The following is an 18,057-nucleotide window of genomic DNA, read 5'->3' as shown; positions in this document are numbered from 1 at the left end:
GTTTTGGATTTGTGTAGGGTACATTGTGACAGCAAACGAGCAGGTGATCGAGCAACCGTCTGATACGAGAGCATTGTGTTCGTATGGAGCGTTTTAGACGTGAACAGCAGAGAAGAAAGCGCATCTGTAATGGCGGCTTCCGTATGATATCCGGATTAAAAAATAAAAAATTTAAAAAATAAAATAAAAATTTTAGGACAATAAATAAGTTAAATTTTGCACATTATACATGGAAAAAAACGGTATATATATTATAGTTCAAAACAACTGAACTGTACCTAGAACTTAATAATCACACCCAATACACTGGGCTGCACATTTTACGGTAAATTACAAAAACAAAATTTGTAAAAAAACAAAACAAAAAAAAGACTAAAAGGGTGATTTGTCTTCAAGACTTTGTAAGCTGTGTTTATGTATGCAAACCAGATGGCTCGCCGTCACGGCCTTGGCACCCCGTCATTACCCTGCGAGCCCCACAAGACACAACAGTGAGCCCCTCCCTGCACTCTGGAAGGAAAATCCATGGAGGAAACACTCACTCCATTGTTGTGTGACCCTTATCTACTTCAACTTCATCACAAGTCACCATTCTGACCCCCAAAACAAAGTTCCCGGGGTCAGAGGGGCATGCCAACCCCAACACCGCCGTCATAAGAAAGCAGCGATTCTCAAGTCGGGCCTGGCTTTAATTGAACAAATAAACCAAACATCCCATCAGTTCAACATGCGGCCTCCCTCTTGACATTTCCCTCTAAATGATAGCTTGTGTGAACATAATGTCTTGACTGTACTCGCACTTTTGGACAGGCCTCTCCAAAGCACGGCTGTAAGATAAGGCATCAAAAAATATGTGGTAAGAATTTCTCCTGGTGGGATCGGGGTACGTGACAGAGTTCATTGTGTCAGTGCTCCGGGGTACATGGAGAGAGCACGCATTTACAGTAATCCAATAGTCACCGTACACAGGATCCAAAAGGCCCCGGTGAGGGGAAGGGGAACAGTCACTCAGAGTTAAACAAACAGCAACGGGCAGAGAAGAAAAACATGCCAGAGAATATCTCGATGAGAAAAGCAGACCTTCTTCCTGAACGCTCACAATGAGCACATGGTGCCCCCTCTCCTTCCTCTTCCACTACCGCATCCCACAAACACAAGGAAACAAATAAAATGCTGACCAAGGGATACATCAGCCAGTGAAAAACAAATAGCGCGTGTGAGGTGACTTTGTACAATGAACTCAAGCACAGCCATGATAGGGCGAGCGACCCGTTCGGGTGACTAGCAACACGTGCTTAATTTCCGCCAAGTGCTGTTTCATTTGGTTCAGTGTGGTACAAAAAATGTCAGTGCTTCCATTACAAAAAGTCGCAACAGTTGCAAAAATATTTAACATGTTCATATCTGTAAGTGTTGACGTTTTTCCTTGAACTTGTTTTTCCAATTTTGAACATTTAAAATAAAAAATGTGGTAGCTTGTAACATTCTTTTAGCAATAGTTAAAATAACAAAAATGTATAATAGTTTACATGTATTTTTAAAAAAAATATTGATTTCTTAAAATTCTTTTCCAGCTTATTGTCATTATTTTTAATGAATTGCTCATCGTTTATTTTATGTTGAAAGTAGAAAATAAACAAAACAATGTTTATTTAACAAATAAAATTTATGGAATCTTTTATCCAACTTTTTAACCTTTTAAATTACAAAAAATAAAATTATTTAAAAATAACAGTTGAAATATACAAATATTCATATGTTTTTATTTTTATATTATTATTTTAAAATACCAATATCTTCTGAAACCTTTACTCTCTCATAACATTCCGGGTCATGTTTAATTTATTCTTAGACTAATGGGCAGGCAAAAAAAAAGGCAGCAGGCTAGAAATGGCACCTGGGCCAGATTTTGGGAACCCCTTTTAAAACGTGCCCGGGCAAATCAAACCAAAGTGAACTTGGAGTAACTTGACAATTGAGTGATTTTCATTTTAGGTTCCTACCAGCGACTTGGTGAACGGTCTGGCCAGGGTGAAGAGGAAGGTCATGAGCCACCAGCTCTTGTGAATGGCCGTGTACATCATGTTGCCAGGGTGCAAGGCGTTGGACGACACCCCGTGCGGAGAAAGGCGGCGGTGCAGCTCATTGCTGAACAGGATGTTGCACAGCTTGGCGCGGTTGTAGGCCAACATGGACCAGTACTCCTTCGGCGGGGGCGACAACCGCGCCAGATCCACCTTACCGCATGAGTCTAACAAGTCTGTGAACCTGAAAGATAAATCAAAGAGATGTCAACCGGGTTGTTTACTAGAATGAGAGCAAACTTCCCGGGCAGATGTGAGGTGCAGGCTGCTACACAAATCAAAAGACGTGACATGATGTTCTTTAATTGCTTGCGACGGAGCTGTTAGAATCCAGATGTTTTGACACGCTTGCCTGAACATCATCCGATTCGCCGCATCGCGGCCGTCACGTCACCATGCACACACTTTGTATTGTGTGCGTAGGTTCGAGCACATCCTACATATTAATCCCCGTCATTAGAAAACAACCAATCAAAATGTCACCCGGTTTCCCAGCGATTTTTACAAGCTGGCTGCTGGCTCGTTGTTTACCGTCGCCTTGCGCGACATCCTTGCTTGGCTGAATTACAACATCTGCGGGCTTTTTCATTTCATGTGCTGCGACTTCGTAACTATTTGCTACGGATTGATAAATCAGTTGCCCAAACGGGCACATTTGAACTCCGTTCAAATTGCTTCACAGCAGTTGCTTAAGTTGTGCCTGGTTACGTTTTAGTCAGATGATCCACAAGACCATATTCAGATGGACTTCACAGCATATAGAAAGTCTACACACCCCTGTTCAGATTGCAAACTACAAACTAGCATTGATGTTGCTGGGGAACACAAGCGAGCAAACTTTGCTCGTATATATTCTTTATCCTCTTCAAAAACTGACTAACATTATTTCAGCTTTTTTTCTATGCATGTGTCATCAAATACTGTACTGTCTGTCTAAATTACATTGCTCCCTGATGGCTTTTGATTTAAAAAAGGGAAAAAGTAATTGAGATAAGTGTTTTGAGGGCTACCATAGCCACAACATTCCTAAAATATGTTTGACGCCCATTTTTTTCTGCAGATTTTGGTCGAATTCCCAATTGTTTGAGCCCGGGGAGATTCTGCTGTATTCTGATCATGAAAGCATGGCAGCAGGGCTGCAGCTCACATCTATCGGAGGTTATTTCATGAAGGATATCATCTCCCCTTGCATGAAGCAGATGTAATGCAGCTGGAGGACAAAGTCAACCCGTACTGGGGCCAATTCCACAGTAAGCCCCCCGTGTTACAAACTGATAAAGTGTCTAGTCATTACACCGAGTTCATCTCTTCCCAACCCCGGTGCCTTGCAGGTCAGTTCTTTGGCTGTGGACAAGGGGCTTAGGGAATACAATATGCTGCGGGTCAGAGGTCACACACACTGCATGTGAGGTTAGGCTAAGTGAATAAACGGCAAATCGGCGGAAAGTGGAAAACTACGCAAACAAACAAAAATAAGGGCAGAAGACTTCAGTGAATGTAATATAGGGCTGGAATGAGGTGGACAGAATGGAAGATGTCATGGGAGATATTGACTATTTTGACTCCCTTTTCCCCCTGCTGCCCAGGTCGCCTACCCAGTGTGAAAGTGCCGAAGGAGTCTTTGAAGAGGCTTGGTTGGAGAGCACAGTGGGAAAGGGAAGAGATGGATGCGCTTTACCATCCTTACCCCTGAAACACAATATTACTGTACATACACCTGCACAGTCAAATGATATGCAATGGAAAATTGTCATCGCATCAAAAGCCAATGCTTTGTACTAAGGATATTCAATACCACTTTTTTCAGACCGACACAAGTACGAGTGTTTGACACCAATACCGATATCGTGTAACCGATACCACTAGTATATTTGCATATTTTTTTCATTAAATCAATAACATTTTTCAAAAAGTTTAGGATAAATAAACTTTAAAGCACTGAATTGTATTGTTCTCAGTTGGCAAAAGCAAGTATACGTGTAAACATGAAATACCGTAATGAAGAAAGATGGACATGCCAAATGTCTAAATAGAGCTCTGTTATATTTATTGTCCAAATGTGTTGAAAGGAACGGACGGCAAAAGCGTAAGCCCCTAACTGCAGTCCTGCAGCTGTGCTGGCCACTTTTGGCCACAAACTGATACATCAGGCTTAATGCGTATTGTCAAACATGACAGCCTCACTCACTGGAAAACTCATTTCCCACCACACGCTGTCACTATGAATTAAACGTATCATCAACATGATGGATGGACTTATCAGCCAAAATTTACTTTGAACCCGTCTCTGCAGTGGTACACTCAGCCTCTTTTCTGCCTCATTTTCCCTCCTGCCTCCCGGCCGGCTGTCTGTCTGTCTGTCTTTCTCCCAGCGTCTCTCTCGTTCCTCTGCTGTCATACAGTGGACAAGCATGATGTCTTGCAGTGATCTGCGAGCTACGAGCTCAGGACTATAAAGCAGCAGAGGCGGCCGCGTGGCATCGATCCCGTTTCTCAGTCAGTCAGTCGGGCCTGAGCCCACTTGATGGATTGGAGATCGGCGGAATGAGCTGAGACCAGGAGAACATGTGCACACTTGTTCTAGGAGATCATACAGCTGCACTGTTATACGAGTTATGCTTCGCGCAGCGCCACGCACCAGCGAGCAACGGGTGGGGGTGACGCTTTGACACCCGAATTCACTTGAGGTCACACTATTATTACAATGATGGTGGAAATGGGGATGTCAGAAAGAAATTATTGACAGTTTATGATTGATGCCTAACTTGTCGACACTGTAAAAAAAAGTTCTTTTGATTTTTAGTGTTGGTATCCAGTACCCAAATGGTGATACAAGCATGATATGTAGTATATATACTCTTCAAATTCCACAATTGTTTTTAAAAAAATATATACCGTAATTTTCGGACTATAAATTGCACCGGAGTATATGTCGCACCAGCCATAAAATGCCCAAAAAAGTGAAAAAAAAACATATACCGTAATTTTCGGACTATAAGTCGCACCGGAGTATAAGTCGCACCAGCCATAAAATGCCCCAAAAAGTGAAAAAAACCATATATATGTATATAAGTCGCTCCTGAGTATAAGTCAAAACTACTTTTATTTTGAAGTAGACCTTCTTTGTGTAAATTTAGTCTCATCCAGAGGAAAGTTTCCAACAAGGAAAGGTCCGGAAATGTTGCCATCCTACTATTTGTAACCGTCAGTGTACAATCTAATGTCAAGGGCCGTAGAAGGTGAAAATGTGGTGAAAGTTTGCCATTCACTTGTTCCTATATTGATACTCAATGTTACCTGTGGGACTCTGACGATACCACCACCACACGGGCGGGCGCCGAGCAACGCAACACATCCTGCAGGCACTGGACCAACAGGAAGTGACCCAGATGGCAGATCTGAAAAGTGGACTCCAGGCCGTCCTCGGTCAAACTCCAAGGCTGAGTGCTCACCGCCGCATTGCACACCAAAATGTGCAAGGGCCTAAAAGAGAAAATTTGAGGGGAAAATTAATAAAGAATGACAACGTCCAAAATACATTTAGTGGTTTACCCTCTTGTTATGTTGCAGGCTGCTCACAAATGTAGATTTATGTTGCTGTGTTTTTTTTTAATTGTTGAGGGAAACATTTTTCCTATGCTTTGTTTTTCTATCTTTTTTGGTGATCCTTTTTTCCCCCCATTAAGTATTTTCAAAACATGAATAAAAGGTAAGCATCCTTAAAAAATGCATCATTGCGCACTTTTACTGCTGGCCTTTTATCATTTTATTTTGTAAGATAAAATTGTTTTGGTTATGTTTTTTCTGCTTTTTATAAAAGCTATAATGCCTGATGTTAAAATATATTTTCATATTTTTTCACCAAAAAATGAAATTATAATGTATTTTGGTGTACCTTAGATGTATTTATTAACCCATCATGTTGTGGGACAAAGTAACAATTATGCAGTTTGAAGATTTCTGAGAAAAAAAAAACATATTTTAAAGGCCTTGTTTTACTTTTTCCGACAAATTAAGCATACGCAGCCGTTCATCCTGCCCCATGAACACTGTGGTTCTCCCAAAGAAATGCAGATAACAGAAGCTTTAAGATTCAGCCATGCAATGAAAAGCTATCATTTCAGTACACAAGAGTGCTGGGGGCCAATAAAGGAACATGTGCTTTAGAGCGCACACACACACAGACACACACACATGCGCACACAAGCACAATGAATCTATCTGCATGCTGGGGCTCGAAGACCGCTAGATTGGTCGGGGCAGTAAGAGATGCTTGTCGGTGACAGCGTCGCTCCAGCGAGCTCGAAGCCACTGTAACACAGACGAACAATCCAAACACACCCCACCAATTTTTAATTTCTTCCATTAGAATTAATTATGAGGCCGGAGGCAATTTGTGTACCCTGTGTTTAAGACTGCCTACTGGATTAATTAAAAACTGGATGCTGGAAAATTAATGTGCGAATTGTTATGCTCCCGCTATAATGAGCCATCCCGTGCTATTACATCCAAGTGTACAGTAGCGATCACCTTCAGGCCTCCCGAACACGCAAGGTTCATTAAAGAGCACAAACGTCGTCAACTTCAAGAACACCCACCTCAGCACTTCTGCGGCGGGACGCACTCGCGGCGCGTGTTAAAATATAATAAGGTGAGGAGACACCGTATGAGCAACAGCCTCAAGAGACAAAGACACCGGACATACGGCCACCGTCAGTTCACACGGTTACCGCCCGGTGAAATGGAGCAGGTCTTTGTTGTGTCTTGTAAGTAGAAAAGAAATGTAGCAATTTAGTGAAATGTCGTCATTTCTTATATTTAGTATATAGTATTACTGTGTATTTTCATAATATAATACTGTACAGTGCTATTTTATAATACAAAAAAATTAACGTTAAAGTCTGGAATGGATTAATGGTGTTAGTGTTCATTTCAATGAGAAATGTTTTGAGACTGCACAAGAGCAGGGCAAGGTAGTGTGAGACTAAACTAAGGCTTAAATGCATCAATTGCGAATGAGTCAATCAGGGAAAAGCAAGAAGATAAATCGTCAATAGTATATAATCTAGATTCTGAATTTAGATAAAATGGGATTTGGTGAAAAAAATGCTTTAATGACACACTCGGCCAAAATGAAAATAACAAACCAGTTTAGCAAGAAAGACGAAGAGGATGCATTCATAAGCCGTAATAAAATGATGTAAGTTTGACACCTGTTGTCTGCCGGCCCGTTTTAGTCGCACACATTTGGTTCCGAAAAAGTGTAATCACCGAGGTCCGGTGATCTGAAGCGAGCTGTGCGCTGTAATGCGAGAGGCCTGTTAATCCAACTGCCCACCCGTTAGTCTCGCTCTCATAAGTGCGGCTCTAATGAAGGCCTTTAATAGGCCTGTTGCCGCCCAAGGCACCGGTCCCGCTCTCCACATTAAAGGCCTCGCACAACTCGGCCAGCGCTGCACTGTGCAATCTCAGCGCCGTTCAAACGAGGGTGTTAACTACCAAACGGGGAGGCATACGTTTATATATTTACTTTAAATAACCCTCCTGGGTACGGCCCCTGACCTCCGTGATAATGTGGGCCAGCAAGGAGGATATTGCCGGTGTGTGTGTGTGAGAGCGAGAGCGAGAGAGAGCGAGAGACAGAGACAGAGAGGGGGGGGGGGGGGCAGAAAGAGGTTAAAAAAGTAAAGCGCTGAGAGTCTCTGTTACCAAAATGTACAGGTGCAGTGCGTGACTGGCACAATCAATCATTGGCAACATCCTCTCGAAATAATCACTCTAGTTTAAAAGTGCCCCTTTTGTGTCTTTGTGGCGATCCACAACTTCCTTGAAAATGTTTTTTATTGTTCATCGAAAATAATTAGGCACAGCAAATTGTATGTGAAGCCTCAAAACTAGATCCAGGGTCGCAATTTTGCTAGATGTGTAGAGAAGCATGAAAATCAGAATTCAACTCCAGCTACACCTGTAATGTAAAGTAAAATGTCTGCAATGACACCAGGATGAATGTGTCCAGGAACAAATGGCACGTGTTAATTACGGAGCGTTCAGTAGAAATTGTATTAGGGGCACTCTGTCAGTGCCGTTCTCCGTCAATTACACCGCATCAAATTGCCTCGCATTGAACAATATCAATATCCAGGTAATTTCATTTCAAAGGACAGGCAATTAAAGCGGAATCGGGGTCAATGGAACACAAAGCAGCGTGAAAGCCACTGACTAAAGCACTTAAAAGCAAGGGAGTGAGAAACGAGAGTGGGGGGGGAGAAGGGGGAGAAAAAAAAAAGACTGATTACATTTCACCTGTCAATGACACGCTGCCCAAGTATTATTGTGCTCGTGCGCACCGGCTTCTATTTTCCTGGAGTGTATACGCGCATGCACGTACGATGCTCGTGTTTGCGTGCGTTCTGCCCGAAGACATACGTGCAGTAATAGAGTGGTGGCAGACTCAGACAGCTGCCCAGTGCCATTCACAGCTCAGAGCTCCCAGCCTCCACTCTGCTCCGCTCGCCTTGTGATGAGAATTAATGTACTCTGACGTCCCCTGGGAGTCCCTCCCCCATATGCCCCACCCCAACAGCACCACTAATGAAGAAATACAACCTTGCCAAAATAGTGAGGTAGAGAGCCAGAGCGACAGACTGGCATAAGAAAGAGATATTTAGCCAATCAACAAATTGCAAAAGGACATTAAGTTAGTACCCATTTTAATGACCAGCATTAGAATGCAGTAGCAGTTCAGAGTTTTTTAACAAGTTTTAAAATGCAATATTTTTGGTGGCCTCAATGCACATTTGTGCTTAATTAAATACAGGAATATGAAACACCTTATTTAATTTATTCAATTGAAATGTATTGCTTATAAAAGTTACCACACTATAACCCGCTACTCTTTTACCTGCGATCCAGTTTATTTATGATGTTGTTGTTTTTTTACTGACAAGCTTTAAGTCGCCAATAGATTTACTGATATAGTCTCGAGATATCTGACCAATGAAAGAGCCGAACACATTTCAGTAAAAAACAATAAAGGTCTCAGCGTATGTGTGAGGGCGGTTCGCAACTGCTTAAGGAGCACTTAAGAGCCAAAAGAAACTCAAACTGATTTTAATGAGCATAGGGTGCCATAAATACAGCTCTCATTTAAACTTCCTAAATTGTGTGTGCAAAGGTTAACACTAATCTTAAAAACTTTCTAAATGGCGGATTATAACCTATTCCAGGTGGATCTAGTACATGGGCATTTATTGTGTGCGAGCAAAACAAAAAACAGATTACGTGGAAGGGTGGGATTATAGAAAAGTCAAAGCTTCATTATGACCAGGCCGAGGGTAAATTATAGGGGGGGGAACCCTCGCGAGGTTTGGCTCGGCCCCAAGACTTGTGTCCTGGATGGTCATACCCTGCCTCCGGGCTGCTGCAGGCGATGGCTGCTGTGCCTCTTCCCAAGGGCCTCCCCCCTCAAGATTAATGCCAACACACACACATATGTATATACATTTACACGCACACGCATGCATGCTGCCACAAGAGACCTGCAGGTGGTTGAGCAGTATTGATGACAAAATACATGACCCCCGAAATAGCACCGATGCGACCGGGCAATGAGACACATGCTGACCACCACAGAATAAGAACCAGCAAGTCCAAGGTGCCAATGTCACTCTAAATAGACAAATATACACACGCTGACCCCTTAGTCCTTTTCTCCATCAGGAACAGCCTGGATGCCCTTTATATGTAAAAATTGTTTGACAACAAGGGTCGGCAAACTTTTGTGCTTGAGTGCACGTTTGATTCTTAAAAGGGACATGTGGACCAGGTCATTTGTAGAAAAAGAAAATGGTTATGGAAGGTTTTTGCTTCCGTGTAGTACATGTGATATTATGGTGAAATAGTCTATTCAAAATGGAGTTGATCTTTCCAAAGACTTCAACCAAATAGTTTTTGTACTCACAGCTTTTTGGCTTTGAAGGAGTCTGCAAACTCCCTGACACTGCGGAAAGAGGCCAGGTCGCACATCATGGCTTCCACTTGGGCTTTGTGCTGTGGGGACAACACACAAAAATCAAGCTTGGTTATTGGGATTATTGTGGAAAATGTACAAAAACAATATAAAATATTAAAAGAGAATGTAAAGAGATGATCTTTGAATTACTGAGTTTTGTTTGTTTGTAGGGCAGCACGTGGTCGACTGGTAAGCACGTCCGCGGTGGTGAGTTTGAGTCAGATTTTTGTTTTTGCAGAACGACACAAAAATTGGACCTCACTGGAGAGCAATTTTTAGAAAAGGCCCAGAGGCACCAAGTCGGTGGCCTATTTATGATCTGAACTATGTTAAGGTATGGTAATGAAAAATCTTTTAAAAAGTTAAAGCTTTTTAATTCTTTACATTCTATTATATAAAGTCATTACAGTTATTTTACTGTTTTTAAACAGTGCAATATTTGATCGTGCAATTTTTCTCACTATAAAATATGCCAAGGTGCCATTGTATTTAGTCAAAATAAAGCCTTCCAACCCTCCTCCTGATGAATGCTCCATTTGACTCATGCCCAAGAGAGACTCCGAGAACTCCCTGATGGCCTTTTCAGTTTGGCATTACCAGGAATCCTGCCTACCGTTATCCCTGCCGTCCCTGATGATGACTGTCAGCTCACATTAGGCTCCCAAAAAACATTCCGCGGCCCCCAGTGTATCTTATGGGAGCGTCTCCCTCGGCTCAGCGACTCCTGAGCAAGGACGCTCCGTGGAGCGATGAGTACAAGCCACAGTGAAGGGTTAAGAGAGCCCACTGATGGAAATGTGTTTCTTCAGGCATTTTACAGGCAACTTAACCGCCCTGGGATATATTTATACATGCAAACGCACACACACACACACACACACACACACACAGACACACACACACACACACACACACACAACAAACTCAATGTTGTGACTCAAGGGTAAAAACGCGCAATCACACCATTATCTATGCCTGAATTATTCTCTTGCTGCTACACTCTACCATTACATGGATGATATTACAAAGCATTAAAGTGCTGATTGTGGCCATTATAGATGGGATTATAAGGGCGCCCGCTTATATGATGTGCACACAGCAGTAATCACAGGTGAGGGGAGACAACTGTTTCACACTCAGAGACACTTTCGCACAGTTTAGAGGAGAAGAAATAGTCCGCTAAGTGTGTTCGCAGTTTGACGTGAGCTTCAATTGCGCATGAGAGAGAAATTTGGTGGAGAAATGAGGAATATTCAGGTTGAAACAAGGTCAGGGCACGCACCGATGGGATCATTAAGAGGTCAGCGTGAGAGGAAAGGTGACCAGCAGAGAAGATGAGTGCAGGTGCCGGCTCGACAAACTCATATGGAGAAGATGGAGGGTGAGAGATTGAGAGATAGGAGATAAGTAGGGGGTTGAAGCTGGGCCCACTGGAGCAAATCCAGCAGGAAGAAGGTGAGCAACCTAAACCCCCACCCACCCACTTCCTGTAGATTGAAGTCTTGCGAAGAAAATAAAGTTTATTGCCTGGAAAGAAGTGGGAAGGGGGGGCATGTAAAAAGCATTAAAGCCATGGAGGTGAACAATTAGACAGATGGCCAGGTTTTGGAAGGAGGAGGGAAAAATTGATAGAAAAAGATCAGGAGAATGCAATCTTTTTTTTATGAGGAGCCTGACAACTTCTGGCCTCTTCAAGGGCGAGGGGACAGTGAGTGGCAGTGGTTCACTCCAGTGTAAATCGCTGACTGTGCAGCGGCAGTAAGACCTGAATGACTTACGTAAGCGGGGTATACACATACTGATTGATATATTACTGAATATTTTTGCCAAGGCCTGGTTCACAGGTGTTACAAAAATATGATTTTGAGTGATTATGTTGTGTTAAGAGGGTCTTTCCATCCTTTTTCTCCAAAAACCATCAGGTTGTCAACAACCGTTAATACCATCAATCCATTCCGGCCCACAAAAAAGCATCAATCAAAAAATAATTTTAATAGCAAAAAATATCACTGTACAAATTTACCAAAAAGAAAAAACGTAAGTATACTGTTTTTCACGTGCAATTGATACATAAATTATGTGTAGTGGGACTGGGTGATATGACTGAAAAGTATATCATGATTTCATATTCATCGCTAGATATATATATATATATTGCATTTATTTATTTTCCACTAAAAAATAAAGCCCAGGATAAAACGGCTGAATTTAGGTAATTTTAACATATACTTTCTCTTTGACTTTTCTCTTTTACTTTTTTAATATGGATTTCTAAACTAACTATGGGTTTGGAATGTATACCCCTAAATACTTGTGTGTGTGTATGTGAGTGTGGAAGGGGGGGGTTCTCTCCTGAAGAATGACACAGTGTTTGCTGACTAGATAGATGGCATAAGAGCAGAGGGGGATGGAAAGTGGGGGTAAAAACTAATACAATTATAACTGGGGCCATCCAATCCAATAAAATGAAGAGGTATTAGAGCAGAGGGAGACCCGTCCTGTTCAATAAGACACTGGACCACTCTGGCAAGTCTTAAAAAACACACGTGCACACTTAGTTGACCTCTTAAACAGCACGGCAGCCAACCCTAATGGACGCAAGTAAGTGGAACCGCCAAATAATACACTGCTTTAATGCACTCGGCTCAATCTCATCGCCTAATCCTCCGCGGGCACTCCCACTTCTAATTTAACCCCGGTTTCCATCTTGCGTCACCTCTTGGCCACCTTCAGAGATCACCTATGGAGGGCCAACACTTAAGAAATCAAATGCAGCCCTCCCTTTGCCTAAAACTCACAGTCAATGTTCGAGACTTGCCCGCGATATGAATGTATCTTCAATCAAGACAATTAAACAAACTTATATAATATATAGTTTGAACTTTCATACTTTAAACATATTCAAACTTATTAAAGGACACTTATCAAACACACTTTTTAAAGCATTGCTCAGCACCAGTTGTCACTCACTCGCTGTCAAGAAATGGAAGCGTATCGTACAGCACCAGTGCAAGGAACTGCAAAGAAACTCAGACAACACAGTTTTTCAAATAAGAGGCATAGCGTGCATGCTTCAAGATGTTTGCTAATCCTGGTTGAAGTTGAACATAAAACCCAAGTATTAAACATTGTGTACTTAAATCCCAAATTAAAGCAAATCATTTCGGACTAAAGGTTAAAGTATGTACATTGCCGAATCAGAGACAAGCTAACAGAAATCAGCATTTGTTAGCACATTCAAATGACTTCTCCACACATATACAGTACAAAGCAGCAACACGTAAAAAGAGAGCATACAGTATATGACAATTCTACACTAGATGCCAAAAATGTTCAACCAAACCATATCATTTCCCCTAACGAAAGTCTCCGCCATAAAAACCATCAACAACTAGTCCTCCATAATGCTCACCATAAAAGCAATCCACCATGCTCCCCACCATAAAAAACATCAACCATTGTGTTGCCCACCATAAAAACGACCAAATTGGTAAACCGTGCTTCTCACCATAAAAACCATCCACAACTAGGCCAATGTGTTGCCCACCATAAAAAAATTAATTGTCCACTAATCCCTGCCGTACTGCTCACCATAAAATCGGTCACTGTCCAAATACTTCTGAACCCAATGGTACAAAAACTAATTACCCTGCAGACCACACTTCAACTTGTTCCAAACTTTATGAAATGTTTTGTCGTCATCTAAATTAAACTGCTTCTGGTGCGGAGGTAAGGTGTTGTAGCGGCAGTGAAAGCGAACGAGCAGGAATGACAGCGTATGAAAAGGGCACCTTATAAAAGCAATTAGGGAAACGACTTTGAGACCCTCTCTTCTTGCTCCGTAGATTAGGAGAAAAGGAAAAAAGGCCTCGGAGGGAGGAACGCTGTCCACATCTCTCGTGACCTTGTCCGCGACACGCCACGCTAAATTGGTCATCAGCGCTTAAGACTGTATTTTATCACGGATGTGTATTTTTAGCCAAAAGAAGACGAAGGGAGGCGAGGGGAACTCATATATCAAGTTGTCACAATGATGACATTTATTCATAAATATTAAGCCGACTCCTCTACATCTGGTTCAGTCACACGTGCAGTCATAAAATACTACGTATAATGTACTGTTGCATATGGCCATAGTAACAGACACTCTTTTTGCCATTTACTAAATGGAACAAAACAATCAAACACGCAAATACAAAATTCAATTTGTAAATGGCTGCAACGAATTAATTGCATTTCAATGCCAATGATTGGTCGCAAGTCGAGGTATGATTGTGTGCTAGTGAGAAAGAATGCACATCTGTTTGAGGTCTGAAAACCGACCTACAACATATGACACTCAAGCGCCTAACACAGATAGATGCACATGACAAACACACACACACACAATTAATAGGAAGGCAGGTCTCAAGTGAGGAAAAGAAAAGTGCTTGATCAGCACAAACAAGCAGAATATGCAATTTCCTTCGGTTAAGTCTGTATTAAATTGATTTCTTCTTTCTCCGACAAGAGCTGAGTTTTTTTTTTTTTCCCTCCGCCCCGCCCCGTCTTAATGAAAGCAGGATAATCAACAGGTTTTTTGTCCTCTCCCCTGAAATCAAGTTACAAATCAAGCAATTGCGGCACGGCCCGGATACAGCAAAGGTGAAGGAAGGACGCAGGGCGATTTTCCAGATGAGAAGCGTGGACGGCCTACCTCAGACGTGCTGATGCGCTAAAAAAAAAAAAAAAAAAAAAAGCAGGCATCGAGGGCACCCCTCACACGCACAAGCGCACGCACGTGCACATGCCGCAGACACATATATATAGGCACGCAGGGAAGCCGGGCTCTGTTCAGAATTCTGTTTCAGAATCATTTTCAAGGCAGATCATTAAAATGATCATCAAACTTAGATATCATGGTACCCCTAAATCATATGATGTAGGCAAGGGAGGAAAGAAATGACAATTCAGCATTGTCATTTGTCTCGGAAACCTACTTCTGATTTGCCCAAATGGCTCCTCTAAATCAAAACAGTTGACTTCCCTGCGTTTTATTTATTTATGTATTTCCATTTTTTCCATAAGACCTGTCATGACCAAGCTACAACTGATCACAACCCTAGTGTCAGGGGCAATTCTATTCTGGCTATTCAATGGTCCCATTCATTTTTTTACCAGAAGATGCTCGTAAAAATCGTCAAGTTCAAAAACTTACTAAGACCGAAAAAAAGGCCATTCATTCATGGGAAACATAATAAACAGAGCGGTTCCAATAAAGGTGCGTATAATAAAACAAAAATTAAAAAAAACTACAGTTTATTTTTTAAAAGATGATCAGTGCCATCCATTGATGAGAAAATGTCACTATTAACTTTTCCTCAAAATGCATACTTGCACTTGCACTTACCGCTAGACTATTAAAAAAGTAAAAAGTGTATAATATCATAACACTTAATGATGATGGATTTTTTTTTAACACTGATGCATTCATCCGCAAGCAGAATCTCAACATTATAACCAGTCAAGGTGGGATTCATTTGAGTATTTTATATCCTGCGGCCACATTTAATTTAGTGTACAACAATGCATTGTAGTTTTATATACTCATTCTCGTTTATTTTCATTTTAATGACTTAAGAGAAGGAGGCCACGGATAAATGTGTTCACTTCTCTGTCGGAGTTGTCAAACTTTACATTTAATAAGTCGGAAAATCTGTGTTTCAAAATAGAAACATATAGAATAAACTATTTTGTATTTATATATTCTATAAAGCTTCCTTTTTGGTGTAAAAATAACACTAAAGGACTAAAAATAGAATATATGACCCCCCCAAAAAGTCTGCCAAAAACACCTTTTGTATATCATATGAGAACTCAAATTTGCCTTTAGAAGGAAGAGTGAGAGAGTGAGACAGGAGAAAAGGAAGAATGAGGAATGAAAAGAAGGACAGGGCGGTCATAATAATTGCAGCGTTGACTTTTCCAACGCGAGCTGCGGGGGGACCTGAGGCAAATAGCTCCAGACAAACATGCTCATGACGGACACTTCATTAAGTACATCGGTACATTTGAGAGTATCAAACCCTGATGTTTGCACAATGAAAATATAGGGGGGTAATAATTATTTGAATAATCAATTCATTTGTTAGTTATTTCTTGATTAATCAATAAATGAGATTTTAAAATAAAATCTATCCTTGGGTATTTTTTGCTGCTTTCCAGTATAACAGAAATCACAGAATATTTACAGCTGAGCGTCTGAAATTCAGAAGATTTTGACATTTTTAAGTTAAACATGGTTTGTAAACGATTAACCGATTCTCAAAATAGTTGTCGATTAATTCAACAATTGTTTTGCTATTGATAAATCAATTAACAGTTGTGCCTCAATAACAATATCTACGTATTGTTAGGCCCTTACAAAGCAGTAGAAAGGCCAGGAATGATCCTGTGGGTAGCACGGTCCGGGGATGCCCAAACACATTTAGAAGAAATGGAAAAATGGCATTTAAATTCATTTCAATGGGGAACGTTTGATTAAGATAAAATACATTTGAGTTAGCAGCAAGGTCGCAGAACAGATTAAAGACATAAGTCAAGGTACGTCTGTACTTAACTTTCAGTACTTTCCTCCTTTTCCTCCTCACTCATCTCCCCCTCCGGACTTAGGCTTTTCTATCTCCAGCATATTCGCAGACAGTGCACATTTTGCGGCACGTCTTCGGTGTAACCGACACGCTTAACAAGCACTGCTTTAATGCAACTCCTATACGTTGCCGCCGTATTTTTGAAAGTAATCAGAATGAATGCTGGCAATTACACATGTACAGAATATGCATACACAACTTACTATTCTTTGTGAACGTCACTCAGAAACGGATTATTTGGCACTTAGGTTTAAACTACACTGCAAGTGCACAGTTGAAAAAATAGCTTTATCTAACTTTTTCTGTTTGTTATGTTTATAAAGGAAAAAGAAAAGACTTAATTGTCCAAGTGGAATTTTTTGTGATGTACCCTTTGGGCCTCACAATTGAGCCCCGAGGTATAAATAAGTGGATACTGTTTATGGTTGGAAAAGGTAAATCATTTGTCCAAATGGGCAAAGGGGCCATTTTTGTACTTTTGTTTTTATGCAAGCTTACAAACAAGTTCAAAAGTTCCAAACTCCTTGAGCGAGTGCATCTGCACAGCATCTTCAACTTGCCGTTTAAGACCGTCAGCAATAAAGCTACACTCGTACGTTCTTTTCATTTTTTTTTTTTTAATGCGACAATAACGTAATTGCGTGGTTTAAACTCACTACTTCTCCGGAAACACTCGCATCTTAGTGACTGCAGGGCTGCTGGATTACAGAACACACTCACATTTACATATGTGTACATCTCTTGTGTTGAACACACAGCCATGATCAATTCCACTGCGCTGATTTGGTTACCCAAAGCCCCCTTTTTGTCTCATCTTTATGAAAACACAAGCATAACTTAATTGAGTAAGAAAAGATTCTGGCAATTAAGAAGCACGGAGGCCTTTGATGTTTATAAATGTATAAAAGGCCTTTTGATGAAGAAACGTTTGAGCATCCGCAGGCACTGCTGCGCATTTTGATTAAAGGCTCTTTTGTTTGGCAATATTATAAACTGCTTACCAGTTACTACTGTCACAATAGTTTAGCCTAGAAATATAATAGTTGGGGCCTTTATCTTTTTGTCTCGGAAAGAAAGTAACAAACTTGCAGGACCAAGAAACAGAACAAGATCCGCTTAATCAATTAATCAATAGTCCTTTTTACACGGCTTGTTCAAAGTGAGAATAATCTGCCTCTTTTCCGCCTCGCTACTATGACGCGGAATAGGCGGATCGAGCCATTCCGCTGATACACTTCTATCGCCATTGTCGCATTGAAAGCGGTGTCACTGTCAGAATCTGAATCGGAATCATCTTTATTGGTCAAGTATGTTAAAAGTAAATTGAGTTAAA

The 18,057-nt window shown here is 41.2% G+C and overlaps 1 protein-coding gene across 1 annotated transcript in view; it reads right to left on the bottom strand.

Annotated features, from left to right (window-relative positions):
- Positions 1 to 18,057, bottom strand: part of wwox (WW domain containing oxidoreductase) — a 120,806-nt gene that overhangs the window by 76,367 nt on the left and 26,382 nt on the right. The window contains exons 6-8 of the mRNA XM_061283874.1: positions 10,045 to 10,133; positions 5,382 to 5,567; positions 2,004 to 2,268 (exon numbers count right to left, since the gene is read on the bottom strand). Of these exons, the coding sequence (XP_061139858.1) occupies positions 2,004 to 2,268; positions 5,382 to 5,567; positions 10,045 to 10,133 (540 nt within the window). The remainder of the gene's footprint in view (positions 1 to 2,003; positions 2,269 to 5,381; positions 5,568 to 10,044; positions 10,134 to 18,057) is intronic.

This window comes from Syngnathus typhle, linkage group LG7 (genome assembly GCF_033458585.1).
Source record: "Syngnathus typhle isolate RoL2023-S1 ecotype Sweden linkage group LG7, RoL_Styp_1.0, whole genome shotgun sequence".
NCBI classification, from domain to species: Eukaryota; Metazoa; Chordata; class Actinopteri; order Syngnathiformes; family Syngnathidae; genus Syngnathus; species Syngnathus typhle.
Note: the sequence above shows the minus strand (reverse complement) of the source record. Positions and strands in the feature narration are given on the sequence as shown.